The sequence below is a fragment of the Tachysurus vachellii genome, chromosome 12 (genome assembly GCF_030014155.1).
Source record: "Tachysurus vachellii isolate PV-2020 chromosome 12, HZAU_Pvac_v1, whole genome shotgun sequence".
Classification (NCBI taxonomy): domain Eukaryota; kingdom Metazoa; phylum Chordata; class Actinopteri; order Siluriformes; family Bagridae; genus Tachysurus; species Tachysurus vachellii.
In genome coordinates this window covers 22685462-22703081 of record NC_083471.1, presented here as the reverse complement: position 1 = coordinate 22703081, position 17620 = coordinate 22685462, and the positions used below count along the sequence as shown (strand labels likewise).

General features: G+C 39.3%; 3 protein-coding genes across 3 annotated transcripts; all 3 read left to right on the top strand.

The window, feature by feature from the left end:
* Positions 1 to 115: 115 nt before the first annotated feature.
* nelfb (negative elongation factor complex member B) lies at positions 116 to 8203 on the top strand. The gene is made up of 13 exons (XM_060883856.1): positions 116 to 363; positions 1457 to 1617; positions 1700 to 1799; positions 1886 to 2116; positions 2219 to 2404; positions 3054 to 3166; positions 3256 to 3358; positions 3816 to 3911; positions 4444 to 4586; positions 4732 to 4838; positions 5739 to 5880; positions 6367 to 6475; positions 7781 to 8203. The coding sequence occupies exons 1-13, from the start codon at positions 262 to 264 to the stop codon at positions 7928 to 7930; spliced, it is 1743 nt and encodes a 580-aa protein (XP_060739839.1). The 5' UTR covers positions 116 to 261; the 3' UTR covers positions 7931 to 8203.
* Positions 8204 to 11356: 3153 nt separating this feature from the next.
* On the top strand, positions 11357 to 12592 carry LOC132854324 (cysteinyl leukotriene receptor 2-like). The gene is made up of 2 exons (XM_060882611.1): positions 11357 to 11370; positions 11552 to 12592. The coding sequence occupies exon 2, from the start codon at positions 11552 to 11554 to the stop codon at positions 12590 to 12592; it is 1041 nt and encodes a 346-aa protein (XP_060738594.1). The 5' UTR covers positions 11357 to 11370.
* A 2359-nt stretch (positions 12593 to 14951) lies between these two features.
* Positions 14952 to 16948, top strand: LOC132854723 (cysteinyl leukotriene receptor 2-like). The gene has a single exon (XM_060883303.1). It carries the CDS (start codon positions 15050 to 15052, stop codon positions 16094 to 16096), a length of 1047 nt encoding a protein of 348 aa, XP_060739286.1. The 5' UTR covers positions 14952 to 15049; the 3' UTR covers positions 16097 to 16948.
* The last annotated feature ends 672 nt before the right edge of the window (positions 16949 to 17620 follow it).

The following is a 17620-nucleotide window of genomic DNA, read 5'->3' as shown; positions in this document are numbered from 1 at the left end:
TCTTTAAAAAACCAAAAGAAAGTTTATAATCGAATGTATAGCGTGCGATATTATGTAGGAACCTTTCTCAGGCGGAACCATTGATCTTGCGATGTTCTTTACCCGGCCGATTTTATCGTGCGCTCAGGAAGTGTGTAAATGCAGAGAGCTCAAAATACACATCTGGCGAGCGTTGTTTTCATTTTATTACAGTTTTCAGTAGGCATCAGTGTGTAGTTTAGGATTTACTGCAGGATAATAAAGTTACACTCTTAAACCAAGATGTTTTCCGGGTTGTCTGAGCTCGGGATTTCCAATGGTGAAGACCTGAAGGAAACTTTGACGAATTGTACAGAGCCTCTGAAAGCTATTGACCAGTTTCAGGTAACTGTTATTATAGCATGTGATCCATTTGGGCTAAAATAATAGGATTAACAATATATTATTAAGGTATATAATATAATATGTATACTAATATATAATATACACAAGCTTAATATATATATTAAGCTTGTGTCTGAGTGTGCAGTTTATATTACAGTAAAAATGCTAAAATCTATAAATACTAGTGCTAGTGGATTAAACTCTAACCCCTTTTTTCATTTTGCTTGCTTTCTATTTATTTATTTATTTATTTACTCTTTTATTTAATAATTTATAAACATATTCTCACTGTGTACCCTGGGGGCGGAGCTTAAAGATAAAGTATAGACAATATTGAATAATAGTAACATTTTATCTAGTAAAAACTATATATTTTTTTACTTAGCACTACATTTTAGAAGCATCATAAATAATTACAATAAAGTTCCCTAATTCCAATTTTTTCATCTCTTCGGCTGTCTAGTTGTTTCAGACGAGGTTCAGGGTTGCCAGATTTGCAGAAAACGGCCCAAAAAACCCAAACCACAACCCCACAAATCAGATCCACAGCTTTCTAAGGACAGGTTTATACTGTGAATTGTAATGGTTGCAGAAAAATGTCATGATCATGCGGTCAGAGAAGGTGGAAAGTGATTTGCTCATCGCAGCAGATGTAGTGAGATTGTGGCTAAAGTTCTCAAATGTTCAGCAGGAATTTCAGCAGGAGAACATTTCTGTGACACTTGGATAAAAGACACTTAATAGGAAGACGTCAAAAGGATTGTGTGAAACTCACAGGATGGCTATAAACATGTTAACGGTTAACAATATATGTTGCTGGACAAAAAAAAATCCTTCTTATCTCTGATAAATGATATAAATGACATGTTTCTGTTGATGACTCCTATGAAGCATGACTCAAGTTGCGTAATGACATGCGCAGTAGATTAAACGAATTCCACAGGAACTCCATAGCCCATGTGGTCTCCAATTGAATTATCCAAAGGATATCGCTGCAACTATAGAAACTATGCACTGGCCTCACACTTCAGGAGGATAAAATTCATTATGTAAGGTTCTACTTCACTACAGCAGCAGATGTTGTTATGTTTAGATGGAGAACGGCATATTGTTGCCGACGTTGCAGTCTGCGCTTCCTTTCCTCGATCTTCACGGCACTCCTCGGCTGGAGTTTCACCAGTCGGTGTTTGACGAGCTCCGGGATAAACTGATGGAGCGAGTTGCAGTGATTGCCGAAGGCAAAGACGAAGACAGGTAAGAGAAAGACACCCCAGTCTGCTACACTGGTTTATTCCGTGGTTATTCTTTACAGTATACTTAATCCAATCCAACAAAGATACCACAAGTTGGAGGAACTTCTGGAGAAGAGCTTTCCACTGGTCAAGATGCCGTCTATCCAGCCGGTGGTCATGCAGGTTATGAAACACTTACCAAAGGTGAGAGATGATCCAGCTCACTGGTGTTAATGATGTTAATGATCATGCTGCTTTCATGTCATTTCCATTGTGGTGTTTTTGTCAAGGTTCCCGAGAAGAAGCTGAAGCAGGTGATGGCTGATAAGGAGCTGTATAAAGTCTGCGCAGTGGAAGTTAAGAGGCAGATCTGGCAGGATAACCAGGCTTTGTTTGGTGATGAAGTCTCTCCTTTGCTCAAGCAGTACATCGTGGAAAAAGAGGCAGCTCTGTTCAGCAGCGATCTCTCCATCCTGCATAACTTCTTCAGTCCTTCTCCCAAAACACGACGTCAGGGAGAGGTGAGTGCCTCCACACTCGTTAACCGCAGCACGTTTTTAATCCCCATATAAGAAATAGATACAGAGCGTAATCACGGAACATGTCACCGTGCATATTAACAGGTTGTGCAGAAGCTCACGCAGATGATCGGGAAGAACGTTAAACTGTACGACATGGTGCTGCAGTTCCTTAGGACGCTTTTCCTGCGCACCCGAAACGTGCACTACTGCACCCTGCGTGCCGAGCTGCTCATGTCCCTGCACGATCTGGACGTCAGCGAGATCTGTTCCGTCGATCCCTGCCACAAGGTGAGGAACCGATGTTCTCTTCGGTGTAGCAAATACTCCTGGAATTAAACAGCTGGTAAATACAACCTTAACCAGTGTTCCTCTTGTATAATAGAGACAATTTTCTACAAAGTAATAATACAACCAATGAGCACAAAAAACTGAAGTTGGAGGAACTAAGTAATCCATGAGTCTTTGTCCTTGGCTAGATGCCAAGGAATATTTATTTAAGGGAATTTTTAATTTTTGTTATATGTTAATTGCGTAAATGGTGTATTTGTGTTTGTTTGTTTGTATCTGGTGTTGTACCCTGGCTGCAAAACAATTTATAAGTTATATTTGTGTGGGTGTGACAACCTAAAAAGCTGCACTAAAGCGCCATCATCAGGTCGAACTAGCCCATGACGTTTTCTTGAATAATTCGAGAAAATACAATCCACTGATCATGATTTGTCTCTTAGATTTGTGGTTTGACCTGCAGGTCCATTTAAGTCCAGAAAAACAAAAAATACTTTTAATTAATACTTAAAAAAAACAACTACTATTGTTTATTCTGCATTTAATACATTTAGACTGACACTAAATGCAATTTATATACGGTAGTAGGTGTTAAACTCAAACCAGGATGTAACAGAATACATGTGAAATAAATATTTTGGGTTTATTCCAGTTCACCTGGTGCCTGGACGCTTGCATCAGGGAAAAGTTTGTTGATGCCAAGCGAGCTCGAGAGCTGCAGGGTTTCTTGGACAGTATGAAGAAAGGCCAGGAGCAAGTCCTCGGGTATGAAAGATAAACAAGGGACAGAGCAGCTCGCTGTTTTACTAGATTTACGGCACAGTTCTTATTTACTGTATGACTGTCTCTCACAGGGACCTCTCTATGATCCTGTGTGACCCGTTTGCCAGTAACACACTCGTCTTGAGCACAGTGAGGAACCTGCAGGAGCTGCTCAGCCAGGACGCTTTGCCCAGAGTAAGAGGTCCTGATCAGGGAATAAGAGGCTTTATGCTGCGGGATTTTTACTGTATGCTTATAATACTTTTAAAAGGGAGTTTCAGACTTGTGTGAAATAGTTCCCCTGGATCATTTTAAACCTCGGGTAAACAGAATCCTGGGTTATCCAGTTTGACGTTTCACACTGCTCATACTTTACTGGGTTAACTAACTGTTACGTTAAGTTTCACACTGTACGTTTCTAAACCACAGCCAGTTTAAAAAACAGCTTGACCTTTGAATGCTGTGACCTTCTGTATGTGCTGTATGGAGCAGGGTTAAAAGCAGGGTGGGGCTCATTTTTATTTATTATTTTACATTTCTTGTTTGCTCACTTGACTGGAAATTTATGGATTGGAGAAAAGACTATACGAGATCGTCAGTTAGGAGATAAGTTTGGTATCAGAGTAGATGATCAGTGTTTGTGTGTGAACAGGACAGTCCAGACATGCTGCTGCTCCTCAGGATGCTGTGTCTCGGTCAGGGAGCCTGGGACATGATTGACAGCCAGGTTTTCAAAGAGCCACGGCTGGTAAGATCGTTAGCTGCTATTCATGTAACATTATTACATGTTTATTATTTTTAGACCCTGGAGCTGGTGATGATTTAGGTGACGAGTTTTTTTTTTTATTCTTTTTATTTATTTTTTTTAATAATTATTCACTATTCAATAATTATACATTTTTTTAATTTTATTTTTTAATTATTTTTAATTGTTTAAATATTTTTTTATTATTATTTATTTATTTTATTTTTTACTCAGCAACTAATTGTTCAATGCAATTGTTTGTTTTTGACATATTCAGCTTCAATATAGCTAATTGTAATAAAAACCATCAGTTTTCTCGTCTCTACTGATTTATAAATGTATATTTTAATTGAGCTCATTTTTAATAATCAAGTCGCTGGTTTCCCGCCAGCTTTGTAGTTAAAAAAAAAAGTGTAAACGGCTCCACGTTAAGAACCAGCGCTGTCACTTGGAGAAAAAGAGCTGTTTCTGTGATGAGCGTTATTTATTTGAGAAACTTTTACAAGTAAGCGATATTGTTTGGTGGTGTCGTTAGGAACTTGAGGTTGTTACACGTTTCCTGCCAGCCATGATGTCGATAGTGGTGGATGACTACACGTTCACTGTAGAACAGAAACTCCCCAGTGAAGAGAAGAGCTCTCTCACCTACCCCAATACCCTGCCTGACACTTTTACCAGGTATTTACACACACTCTTATTAAGCAGAGTTAGGGTTAGGGTTAGGGTTATATATATATATATTCTGATGGTGTTACCCAGTTTACATGTCCAGTACAAACTGATTTAATTATGTGGTGTATTTGGAATGTTATTTGCTCTTTAGATATCTGCAGGAAAACAGAGTTGCGTGTGAGATGGGTCTGTATTATGTACTCCATATTGCTAAGCAGAGGAATAAGAATGCTCTGCAGAGGTTACTTCCTTCTTTGGGTAAGTAAACCACTGGCCCACATGCAGGGTCTATATTAAATGACTATATTAGAGAAGAATAATATTAGCTCACCCTGATCATTACTACACTTACTGTAATAGAAATGTCCTCAGGGGTTGACCGTATTTTTTGAGCTTTTTCTAGGCAATATATTTACAACTCCTTTTAGTCTGACAGACTCAGAGGCCACACCTCCTTCACTGTGACTGACACTCTGAGGCCACACCTCCTTCACTGTGACTGACACTCTGAGGCCACACCTCCTTTACTGTGACAAACCCTGAGGCCACACCTCCTTCACTGTGACTGACACTTAGAGGCAAACACCCCCTTCACTGTGACTGACACCCTGAGGCCACACCTCCTTCACTGTGACTGACACCCTGAGGCCACACCTCCTTCACTGTGACTGACTCTCTGAGGCCACACCTCCTTTACTGTGACAAACCCTGAGGCCACACCTCCTTCACTGTGACTGACTCTCTGAGGCCACACCTCCTTTACTGTGACAAACCCTGAGGCCACACCTCCTTTACTGTGACTGACAAACTCTGAGGCCACACCTCCTTCGCTGTGACTGACTCTCTGAGGCCACACCTCCTTTACTGTAACAAACCCTGAGGCCACACCTCCTTCACTGTGACTGACTCTCTGAGGCCACACCTCCTTTACTGTGACTGACAAACTCTGAGGCCACACCTCCTTCGCTGTGACTGACACTGAGGCCACACCTCCTTCACTCTGACTGACAGACTCAGAAAAGGAGAATAGGGAAGAAAAGAAATAAAGAAAATAAATAAATATGATCTTATTTCTGAGTCAGTGCAGAACAGAAACTCTTCACAGAAAAAAGAAACATTATTTAATATGCATGTGTACGTCTGTGTGTGTCCCTGCAGTGGAGACGTACAACGACATGGCATTCGGAGACATTTTCCTTCACCTCCTTACAGGCCATCTGACCCTGCTCTCTGATGAGTTTGGCACTGAGGAGTTCTGCACCTCCGTTTTCGACAGTTTCCTCCTCACGTCCTCATCCAGGTCAGTCTTCTAGTGAAGGAGCCGAGGTTTTGCTCTCCTACCTGGTGACTCATTTCCTGCTTCACAGACTGAAATCTGTCACATTCATCAGCAGCAGACGTTTGTCACTATATACTGTATATTTCTTTATATATATATATATAATATATAAAGAAATATACAGTATGTGTATATATATATATATATATATATATATATATATATATATACACATACTGTATATTTCTTTATATATAAAATAAAATATATAAAGAAATATACAGTATATAGTGACAAACGTACAGTGTGTGTATATATAAGAAATAATATATTAGCTGTTAAAAGAAGAATACACTTAAAAAAAATTATATCAAGCTTATTAATCAATCCCCCCCCCCCCCCCCCCAAACTCATAAAAGTTTTTCTATGATTCCAAGGTTCATATCACCGTATATAACTTGCCCAAAAATCTTCTTTTTTTTTTTTTTTTTTTTTTTTACTTATCAGCAAGGAGAATGTGCACCGACACGCACTGCGCTTGTTGAACCATCTTCACCAGAAAGTACACACCTCTTTCCTGGAAGCACTGATGAAAACACTTGAACCACCCAAACAGGTAAAGCCTTCAAACCACAGCGGGATGGGAATTGACTTATCTTCATATTTTCAATCACTATAAACAAATGAATTACTTTCTTACTGCTAGTCTGACTTCAAATGAGTCAGGACTTTGAAGGCTTTCAGCATGAGACCGGCGTTTTTCCCTCTGTTGAATAAACTTACACAGAACTTTAGTGGATTAAGAAAAAAAATGACACTTATGAACAAACACTTGGAGAATCTCGGAGAACAGAAATGTTTGACATCACAAATAATTCTCATGAACTACAAACCCTTAAAACTCTGACTGTCTACTTTCGTATGAGCTTCATATTAACCACCAGCACGTAACACGGACACAACAAATTCTGTTGTTCGGCTTCTGAGAAAAAGAGTTAATTCCTAAAACCACTAGATGACACCATCTCCTCTTTTATGCTTTTAAATGTAGAAGTAGGATAAGTTTGTGTTCCTGTCTGGGAGTTATATAATATCGCACCATATATAGAAAAAAATAAGCTTGGTTTTGGGGGGGTCGTCCCACTGAGAGCGTCTTATTTCAGTGGGCTTTCACTCGGACAGTTTATGCTATATTTTCTATTAATAATTGTTAACGTGAATGCGGTCATGTGGACCAGGAAGCATTCCAAAGTGTGTCGAGCTTGTGTGGGTTCGGGTGCACTGGAACTGTGAATATGAACGCAACTCGTACTCAGGTTCGCACTTTCTTGGGAATTGTCGTCATCATACAACTTCCAAGACATGAGAGGCAGGGGAAGAGAGAAGAGGTGAGATGCCTTGCTACGTAGATGATAATAATTTTAAAAAGTGTGTAAGATGAACACTACTGCATTGGGGTTCGATAGAATCAAGTGAGTCTGGAACCGGACCAGCGGAGCTGTGGGGGCAGCGGGAACAATCACACTCCGATTCAGACGCCATAACTCCACCAACACGCGACATCTTATTGTCCAGGGCTGGTGTGGGTGTAGGCAGTTCACAGACAAGTTCTTTCACAGCTGAGACAATGCTCTCTATAAACTCATCTCTGTTATTCAGATTTATAGGCTACCGTCAAGACTGTTAGACTGAGCAGGGGCATGGAAAGTATCTCGAACACTGTGATCAACACATCGTATCACAACTCTCCAGACGTTTCATGGGGACGTCTTATATGCGATTCTCTTATTCACATACATACAGTACCATGGACTTGGATGTCTAGGTGGTGTGTTTAATACAATAACACCATCCAAATAGGGCTTTTTACGTCATCGTAGTACAGTAATTCTGTTTTTTTTCCTGTATTTTCGGTCCACAGAGCAGTGAGCCGGTAAAAGAGCTTTACACACAGCTGGTGGAAAAGATCGAGGCGTCTAAACGGAGTCCACCAGAACCAGAGGAAGCGCCCACCCTGGACCTGGGCCTGCACCCGGTCACCGTCCCCACCACACCCACTACTCCTCTCTGATAGACACCGCAGAGGCTCTGAGACGGACGGCTGTCTTTCTCTAGTGTATTTTGATCGTTTCTGTTTTTCTTATCCAAAGGTCATTTTATAAGCATCATCTCTTTTGGCTCAATCAAGTGCTTGTTTTGTTGTGAGTGAGTATTTTAAAGCCTGATCGTGTTTCGATGTCTTATCAGTTAATACTGATACTATATGTACAGCTCCGTTGTGTCTGACTCTGTGGCTTACGGATTGTTTGTAGCCCAGCTGTAAATAAACTTATTTAGAACATCATCTTGTAAGTTGCAGCTTTTATTTTTGTCTTAATTTATGTCCGAATTTAATCTGAACTTTTAGAAGCTCTTAATCTCTAAAGTCTGATTCAGTTTTCATCATTTTTTCTCACAAAAAAAAGCACCAAACTGCACAAAAGATACAAACCTGTTCCACTGTTGAACTCATTCCTGGTGCTCTAAGGTTTATTATACTAAGATAAAAATGATAGAAAAAGTTCAAGATTAATATTAGATATATTTAAAGGTGTTTGTATTTATTCCCAATGAGCAAGTCTGAGGCGACTGTAGTGATGAAAAACTCTTCTCAGGTTAAAGAGAAGATTTACGTACATATTGCATTGTTTTTGTTGGTAAGCTTTATTTTACAGAAGACATTAATATGTTTCTAACCTCCGCGTGTCCAATGTTAGTCGTCTTTAAATCCTAACAAAGGATTAAAGGAAAAGTAACATTCCTCGTACATTTAATATCTAGAAATATTGTTTTTTTTTATAGCGAAATATAAAAAAAATGCTTCCTTAGACTGGTATTTAGTTTAATTAGGAACTACACCTATGTAAATAAACAGGAACTGAAAACAGGAATTTAGAAAAAGCTTAATTAGAAACCGAAAATGTCTAAATGTGGCTGTGGTACATGGGAGCCAGTGGTGGGAATTTCCCTGGAAATGTTTTATACTTTGAGGTTTCTTTTTTCAAGGGCAAATGTTACATGTCTAGCAAGTAGCCTCCCACTTCCTCCCGCCTGAAACCCCCTAACCTGAATATCTATCAGAATACGAACGAGGCGTTGTCAAAGTCAGGTCATGTAGCACGTCAGTGTAACTAACAGATGATGCTTTACTAATCATCTGTTATTTATCAGCATTTTACTGGATAAATTGTAAATGAGGGGGGGGCACGGTGGCTTAGTGGTTAGCACGTTCGCCTCACACCTCCAGGGTCGGGGTTCGATTCCCGCCTCAGCCTTGTGTGTGTGGAGTTTGCATGTTCTCCCCGTGCCTTGGGGGTTTCCTCCGGGTACTCCGGTTTCCTCCCCCGGTCCAAAGACATGCATGGTAGGTTGATTGGCATCTCTGGAAAATTGTCCGTAGTGTGTGATTGCGTGAGTGAATGAGAGTGTGTGTGTGTGTGCCCTGCGATGGGTTGGCACTCCATCCAGGGTGTATCCTGCCTTGATGCCCGATGACGCCTGAGATAGGCACAGGCTCCCCGTGACCCGAGGTAGTTCGGATAAGCGGTAGAAAATGAGTGAGAGAGAGAGAGAGAGAGAATTGTAAATGAGAACAATGAACTGTATCTAAAGCATCAGTGGCTGGGAGACAGTGGAGTAATATTAGTTGTGCTCTCGCTCCCCTGTCCATCACAGCAGTAAGCATCCAGAACATCATGTATGTGGATGGCACTTGCCATTAAGCCATCCGGTGATGCAGTAGGTTTTCACAGAGATAGCTGTGGTATGATGGGAGAGCTGAATAGTTGATGGGAATTGGGGAAAAATGATGCTAATTGAATAACCAACCACACACAAACACATCATTTTGGTTTTCTTGTATTTGACAGCCTGCATTTGCATAGTGATTCTGATAGGCTGTTATAATTTATGACAAAACAACACATGCAAATCAGATTTTTCAGGTCTTTGGGCATGGCGGCTTTAATGATGGCAGATTTGACTCAAACCACCAGGGTTGTGGGTTTGATTCCTGCCTCCTCTATGTGTGTTTGGAGATAACCCAATATTATCCCGGAGGGCATGGTGGCTTAGTGGTTAGCACGTTCGCCTCACACCTCCAGGGTCAGGGTTCGATTCCCACCTCCACCTTGTGTGTGTGGAGTTTACATGTTCTCCCCGTGCCTCGGGGGTTTCCTCCGGGTACTCCGGTTTCCTCCCCCGGTCCAAAGACATGCATGGTAGGTTGATTGGCATCTCTGGAAAATTGTCCGTAGTGAGTGAATGAGAGTGTGTGTGTGTGCCCTGCGATGGGTTGGCACTCCGTCCAGGGTGTATCCTGCCTTGATGCCCAATGACGCCTGAGATAGGGACAGGCTCGTGGGACAGGGACGTGACCCGAGGTAGTTCGGATAAGCGGTAGAAGATGAATGAATGAATATTATCCCTGTGCTTCGGCTGTTTCTGAGTACTCCAGGTTTTTCCCCAGTCCAAAAACATGCTGTAGGCTGATTGGCATTACTAAATTATCTTGTGTGCATGTGAGTGTTTTTATATGTGCCCCATGATACGTGGTCCATAATATGGTGGTCCATGGTGTACTTGTGTCCTGAGTCCCCTGGGATAGACTCCAGATTCCCTTTGACCCCGTAAAGAATAAGGGCTACAGAAAATAGATGGATTTTCAGATCTTCCTGTTTCTTACATTTATATGGAAAAGGTTTTAATTTATTTAGTTGTATGAGATGCTGTACATTTTATAGAAGCTTAGGCTAACTTTGATGTTTCGTTCATATAGACAAGAGGCTTGTTCTTCCAGACATCTACTAGTAATGCATTAAAAATAACTAAACTTGAGTCGTATGACGAGTTTATGTTTATGTACGTAGGACAGTTTAGAGACATGCTGTAGGTTTAAGAAAGAGACAAAGTACAGAGCATTAAGATGGAGTCTATGTTACTGATCAGTGATTAAAAAAAAGAAGAAAGCAGAGAACTGCTTTTTATTATCAATCTATCTGTAATTTGTAGGTGTAAAATGACAGAATATACCTAATACACTGAAAACTGAGTGTAATAAGAAGAAGAGAAGGATGGAGGTTGTATAAATATGACTGGAAAGTGCACGTTAGACTGGTTTCCATGGCGAGAAATGCTGAGCACTTTCTGTATATCTTATTTCAAACGTTTCAGGTCACAAACAGGCGACCTGAGACCTGAGAGACATAGTTCTTAATCAGAAAACTTTTCTGCATTAATGCAGGTCTCAGCATGACTCAAACATCATACTTATATCTAGTTGCTAAGTAGGTAAGGATAGAGATGCCATAGCTTGATAATTATTCTGACCACTTCTTTAGAACATCCTCTGGATTCTATTTATGAATATGAAAGCAGGCAGGAAGTCGCAAAAAAAGCTTGAGGTAAGTTTGATGACTGAGAGCTGTTAAATTGGCATCGTGCAGCCATTCGTATTTCAAGCTCTGTGAAAACGTAAGTAACCCAAAAAAAATCCTAATTTAATTTCTTTATTTTGTAGACAACTACATGCTGCAAGTCATTTGATATTAATACTACAAACAAATGTATGTAAATGTGTAAATTAAGAGCATAACATCTAGTTGTCTGTTTGTTTGTTTGTTTGTTTGTTTTTTTACTTAATTTTGCTCTCTAGATGAACTGCACAAATGTTTCCTTCACCACTAAGTCCAGGCTTGCGTCCCAGCCTGTCTCTATCACTGTGCTGATTTGCCTGTTCCTCATGATTGGGTTTCTCCTGAACATCTTCAGCTTGTGGGTTTTCAAGTACCGTACTCCAGAGTGGAAGTCTGGAACGGTTCTCCAGTTCCACCTGGCCATCAGCGATCTTATTTTATGTCCTCTAGGACCCTTTATAGCGGTTAACTTTACACTGGGATACTGGCCTTTCGGACATCTGATGTGTCGGCTCAAGATCGCCCTGTTGTTCATCCACTTTTATTCCAGTATCTTTTTTCTCACTCTCATAAGCATCCACCGTTACGTATCTGTGGTCTACCACAGTCAGGAATTCCGAATGATACAAAAGGACTTTGTAAAGAAGCTTTGTCTAGGAGTTTGGGCTTTCATTCTGATTAACGGTGTGGTGTATTGTCTGCTTCTGGGTGCAAGCGGAGAGGAGAAACACATGTTGTGCTACAGCATCCACCAGGGAGAATACAAGGAGAAGTATTTTGCTTTAAATTTTGTTCTACTCGTCCCCGGATTCCTGATCCCATTCATGATATCAGTAGTGTGCTACAGCCGTTTGGCAAGATCCGTGTCCAGCATCAACGTCTGTCATCTAAAAGGCAGGCAAATGAAGAGTAAGTCACGCAAAATGATTGCTGTTTGCTTGCTGATATTTGTAGTGTGTTTTTCACCCTTTCATGTGATTCAAAGTTTAATGGTTGTGGTCAAGGAATTCTACCCCGAACACTGCCACCTGCTTTTGCAACTGGAGACATTGTACTACGCCTCCTGGATCCTGCTTACAGCCAACTGCTATCTTGATCCACTGATCTACTGCTTTGCCTCACAGAACTTTCTGGTAGCCTTCCGCAGCTCCATGAGAAAAATAGGAGTCAGGTTCCAATCAACTCATGAGAATATTGAGCACGACAGCCCTCAGACCACATATGTCACCCCCACGCCAAGGATGATTAAGAGGGAAAATATGTCCATAACTCACTTATAATATCCTGTATATATATTAAATATAATATATGTTTATGGTATGCTAAAAAAAAAAAAGTGTATGTCGTGTGTGTGTGTATGTGTGTGTGTGTTTTGGGGGGTGTAAGGTCGATCTATGGGGCATCATTTCTAAAATGTTCATAGAATCAGGTTTGATATTGAATTTCACAGATTTGATCTTAAAAATAAGAAATGGGGATTTCTGAAAGCTGGTATGCTAGTATGCTAGTGCACTCTCACTTCTCGGGGAACTTTCAGACCAGCCAGTGGTACAGAAGCTAGAGTGACTGAAAAATATATGAAATACCCAAATGTAGACAGATAGAAATACCAACAAAGATAGACAGATAGAAAAAACATAAAAGAATCAAATCAAATAAAGGGGGGGGAGGAAGGAAGGAAGGAATGGAAAGAAGAGAGGGAGGGAGAAAGGGAAGGTGGGTGACTGTTTGTTTGGGTGGGCTGAATAGCCAATAGGTAAGGTTGGTTGCTAGATAGGTAGGAGGATAAAGACAGTCAGAATGAAAAAAAGACAGCCAGAAAGGCCAAAAGAAAGTCAGACAGAATGAAAGACAGACATATAGGACATACAGTAAATATTGTTTTTCCTAAACTAATATATGAAATTCACAAATGTATAAAACTGAAAGACAGGAACAATGATAGACAGATGAAAAGAAAACGAATGGGTTGGGGTTAGGCAGGTTAGGTAGAAAGAAAGGAAAGGAAGGAGGATGGGATGAATGGGTGGGTTGGGGGTAAGTAGGAAGGATGGAAGAAAGGAAACGAGGGATGGAGGGAGGAAGGGAGGGAGGGAGGGAAGGGTATTTTAATATGGAATCAAACCTTTTTGATGCACTTTTTTAACTTGTCTAATTATGTAGGTGATGGATTTACCACTGAAGTCTGCATCCAGTGACAATTCTTTCTCCTAAATCTGTTTTTCAAATTAAAAGAATTTTACATTTCACTTGAAAAGCCAGATGTTAGCTAGCAGACGCTATCATTCTGTAAAAAGGAACAAAGGGAAATATAACAGCAATTTCATTAGTGCAGAAATCCTGGAAACCAGAACGACTGTACAAAGAAGTGACCCTTCATGATGTGTTACTGATGTTATACTGTATTGTTTATTTGTGGTATTTGATATATTTCCATTTGAAGTATTGTATATTATGTACAGAACAACACATAAATATATTTCCATATTCTGTGAACCAATCATTCAAACAGCTTGAAATATTAGAATTAATATGATTTAGCAATTAAATATTTTAATGCTATTGTAATGGATCTATTTTTGTCATTGGTGCATTGAAGAGCTCAGTATGTTATATCAAGTCAGTGATGTTATATCAAACGCTTATGCTCAAAATACTTCCGTAATGTTTTTGTGAAACAGGAATGAAACAAATAAAGGAAGTTTTATTTATGCATTTATGGTTTCATTTATGCAACCTTCACTGAGTCAAAGAGTAAACAGCTTGCTTTACTTGTCTACTGTACATGTACAATGGAGATCGTTCGATTTTTCTTTTTTAATTATTAATCTTCATCGCTCAAAATGTAAAGAAATAATAGCTGTGGGTTATTTCACTCTCCTACTCGCATATTTTACAAAATAACCCATGCACTTCAACAACAACCTTTATGTTGTGGACAACACCATGATCAGTATTAGTGAACAGTAACCATCGTAAAATGAAAGAAGATTACAGTTAGTAGAACGATTCGAGGCCATTGTTTCAGCTGACGGTTTCAGCACATCTGCGGTTGCAGGACATCAGCGGTTTCTCACACAGCTCTGGTGTGATTTCCGTCTACTCTTCTTCCAGTCTCTTCCACAGTTTGATAACTTTATTGCCATGGATTTTTCAGACATTTTCAATTTCATTTTGGAGTGTGACAGGGATCATTGTCTTGCATTAAAATTGCAGGTTAATTGAGAGATCTTTCCTCGCAGGAAAGGAACCGCATGTTGCTGAAGGAGGTTCTCATAAACATTTGCATTCACCCTGCCATATAGCTGTCTAAAAGGCCCAACAATGGACTTTTCTCTCTGTTGTTGTCAGGGACTCTCTTCCTCTTCCTGAATTCCAACATAGAAGATTCTTCATACAGTATTTGACCCTAAACCAGGATATCATGTACAGTAGAACTAGAGCTTAGACTTTGCACAACATACAGATATTGCAAAACCGATTGCACACATCTGTCACCAATCTGTTTCCAATTCTGTAAATTCTGTTTTTATTGTAATTATATTCTATTTTTGTCATAGACAATCAAAAAAGTATTTCATTTCATACTGTGATCAACACAATTTGAATTTTCATTATGAATTTGAATTTAACCTGATACTGTTTCATCTGTCTTACGGAACACAAAAACAAAACAGAACTGCCTTTGTTCTTCTTCCTCTTTCACATACATTCTTTAGAAGTAGCTTTCTCACCACATGAGTACACAGTTTCTCGGTCTCTCAAAGATGAACAGCCACAATAAGACATTTTGCCCTCCTGTAGCACAGCACATCAGCCTAACTGTCCTCCTCTGTCTGGTCTACATGACTGGGCTCCTCCTGAATGGCTTCAGCCTCTGGGTTTTCATCTTCCGGATGTCTAAATGGAACTCTGGGACGGTGTTACAGTTTAATTTGGCAATAAGTGATCTACTGGCCTCGCCTGCCACCCCTCTGATGGCAGCCTACTTTGTCAACGGGAACAACTGGGAGTTTGGCACCTTTCTGTGTGAGTTGAAGATCGCCTTAGTCAGCGCTCACTTCTACGGCAGTATCGTGTTCCTCACCCTTATCAGCGTTCATCGCTACGTGGTTGTGGTTCACTTCAAACGATCGTCTCCGTTTAAACGGAAAGCCTTTGTGAAGAAGCTGTGTTTTGTAGTGTGGCTTTTTTTATTAAGCGGTGCCATAGTGTACGCCATTCTGCTACCTGTTACCAATGAAGACGGGCACAAGCAATGCCTTTCCATACATCAATCCAAACTCACCAGTGCGTACTTCATTATCAACTTTGTGCTCTTCACTCTTGGCTTTCTTGTGCCTTTCATCACAGCTGCGGTTTGCTACAGCTGTCTGGCTCGATCAGTAATCAAGGTAAACGTCAACTCTATGCATGGGCAGACAATTAAATCAAAGTCTCTAAAGATGATAGGATTGTGTCTGGTCATCTTCGGACTCTGCTTCTTCCCGCTCAACGTTACCCGGACTGTCGCGGTTATCATTAAAAAGTACTACCCTGAACACTGTCAGCTTCTGTTACACACTGAAACAGCGTACTACTTCTCGTATGTCCTGGCAGGAATCAACTGTTGCCTGGACCCTCTTATATATTTCTTTGGTTCACACAATTTTAATAAAGCTTTTAGAGGATCTGTGAGAATGGTAAAACGTCACCAGGAGAAAGACAACAAAACTGAATCAGAGACAAGTTACAGTACAAATAGAAATGCTATCTATACAATATCTACAGGAGCGGTGTTATAGCATTTCAGAGTAACAAAACATCCCTGTCTTATTCCTGTAAATATTTTAAGGTATGTTTGCTGGTGATCTTTTTCTGTCATTTTGTTCAATCATATTTCCTGTGAATTTTTTTTGTGACGTAGTTTGTGAATGAGACTGCACTGAATACAACACACTGTGAGAAGGTTTTTAATGGTTTAACTGGTTCCTTCAGCAGTTTGTTTTGCCATGCTGGTCTTCTTAATGTGTTTTAGCACAGTGCTGTTAATCTAAGAACAACTGGTATGATGTGTGTAGTAATATGATGTAAAATATAATAATTCTTGTAATGTAGTGTGACATCATGTTTAAAATATCTGTCAATTTTTTTAAAAATTATTATTTCATATTTTTTTAATTGTTGTTTATAAAATGTACACATTTAAATATCATATTTGTCCTTATTTGTACAAATAATACAAGATTTTCTCTTCTAGTTTAAGTGCTTTAAACTGAGATAGAGGCGTTGATCATCAGAGAAACATGTGGCACACATTTGCACACTCATTCACACCATGAAGCTTTTTGACATCAGCATTTACCCACTGGTACATTTTTGGGTGGTTGGAGGAAACCAAAGACACTGAAGAAAGGCCAACAGACATCCGGCAGACACAGAGATAAAATGACAACTCTGAGCTCTCGCTGGTTTGGTCCTGAGCTCAGATTTCTGTCTGCATGTAGTTTCACATTTTATCCCTTGTGAATCTTTGGGTTTCCTCTTGGTTTTGTGGTTTCCTCTTACTTTTCAAAAACATGTTAGTCGGTGGACTAATTTTAATCCGGCGTGGAAATGCTTGAGCACGGTGTCCTGTGAAGGACTGGCGTTCCTGGGCCTGGTTCTGGATCCTATTTATTGATCAAGTTAGTTTTAAAATAAATTAGTCAAGTAATAAAGAAGCTGGTTTAGTCCTAGTTTTGTAGGGATGATGCCAGTGTTACTTACACAGATAAAACACACCCTTGATCTGCTTACTAACATAGTAGAAAGATATTAGGTTTTTTTGTTCTTGTTGTTGTTTAGTTTTGTTTTGTCTTTTTTTTCTGGAATATCTGGAATGTTTTTTTATCATTGTTTACTTTTTAACATAAAAAAATGTGGGCATCATTCACATATATATATCACATATATATATATATATCAAGAATCACTGATATATATATATATATATATATATATATATATATATATATATATATATATATATATATATATATATATATATATATATATATACATATATATATATATATATATATATATATATATATATATATACACACACATATAAATTTTTTTTTTATCTCCATGTTTGATCAGCCAGTGACAAAATATTTTGGGACAATATATATATGGATGTAAATGATGCCCACATTTTTTATGTTAAAAGGTAAGCATAAAAAATTTTAAAAATACGTAAAAAAAAGCATTCCAGATATTCCAGATATAAGTATATATTTATATATATACATATAATTTTTTTGTTTAATCTCCATGTTTGATCA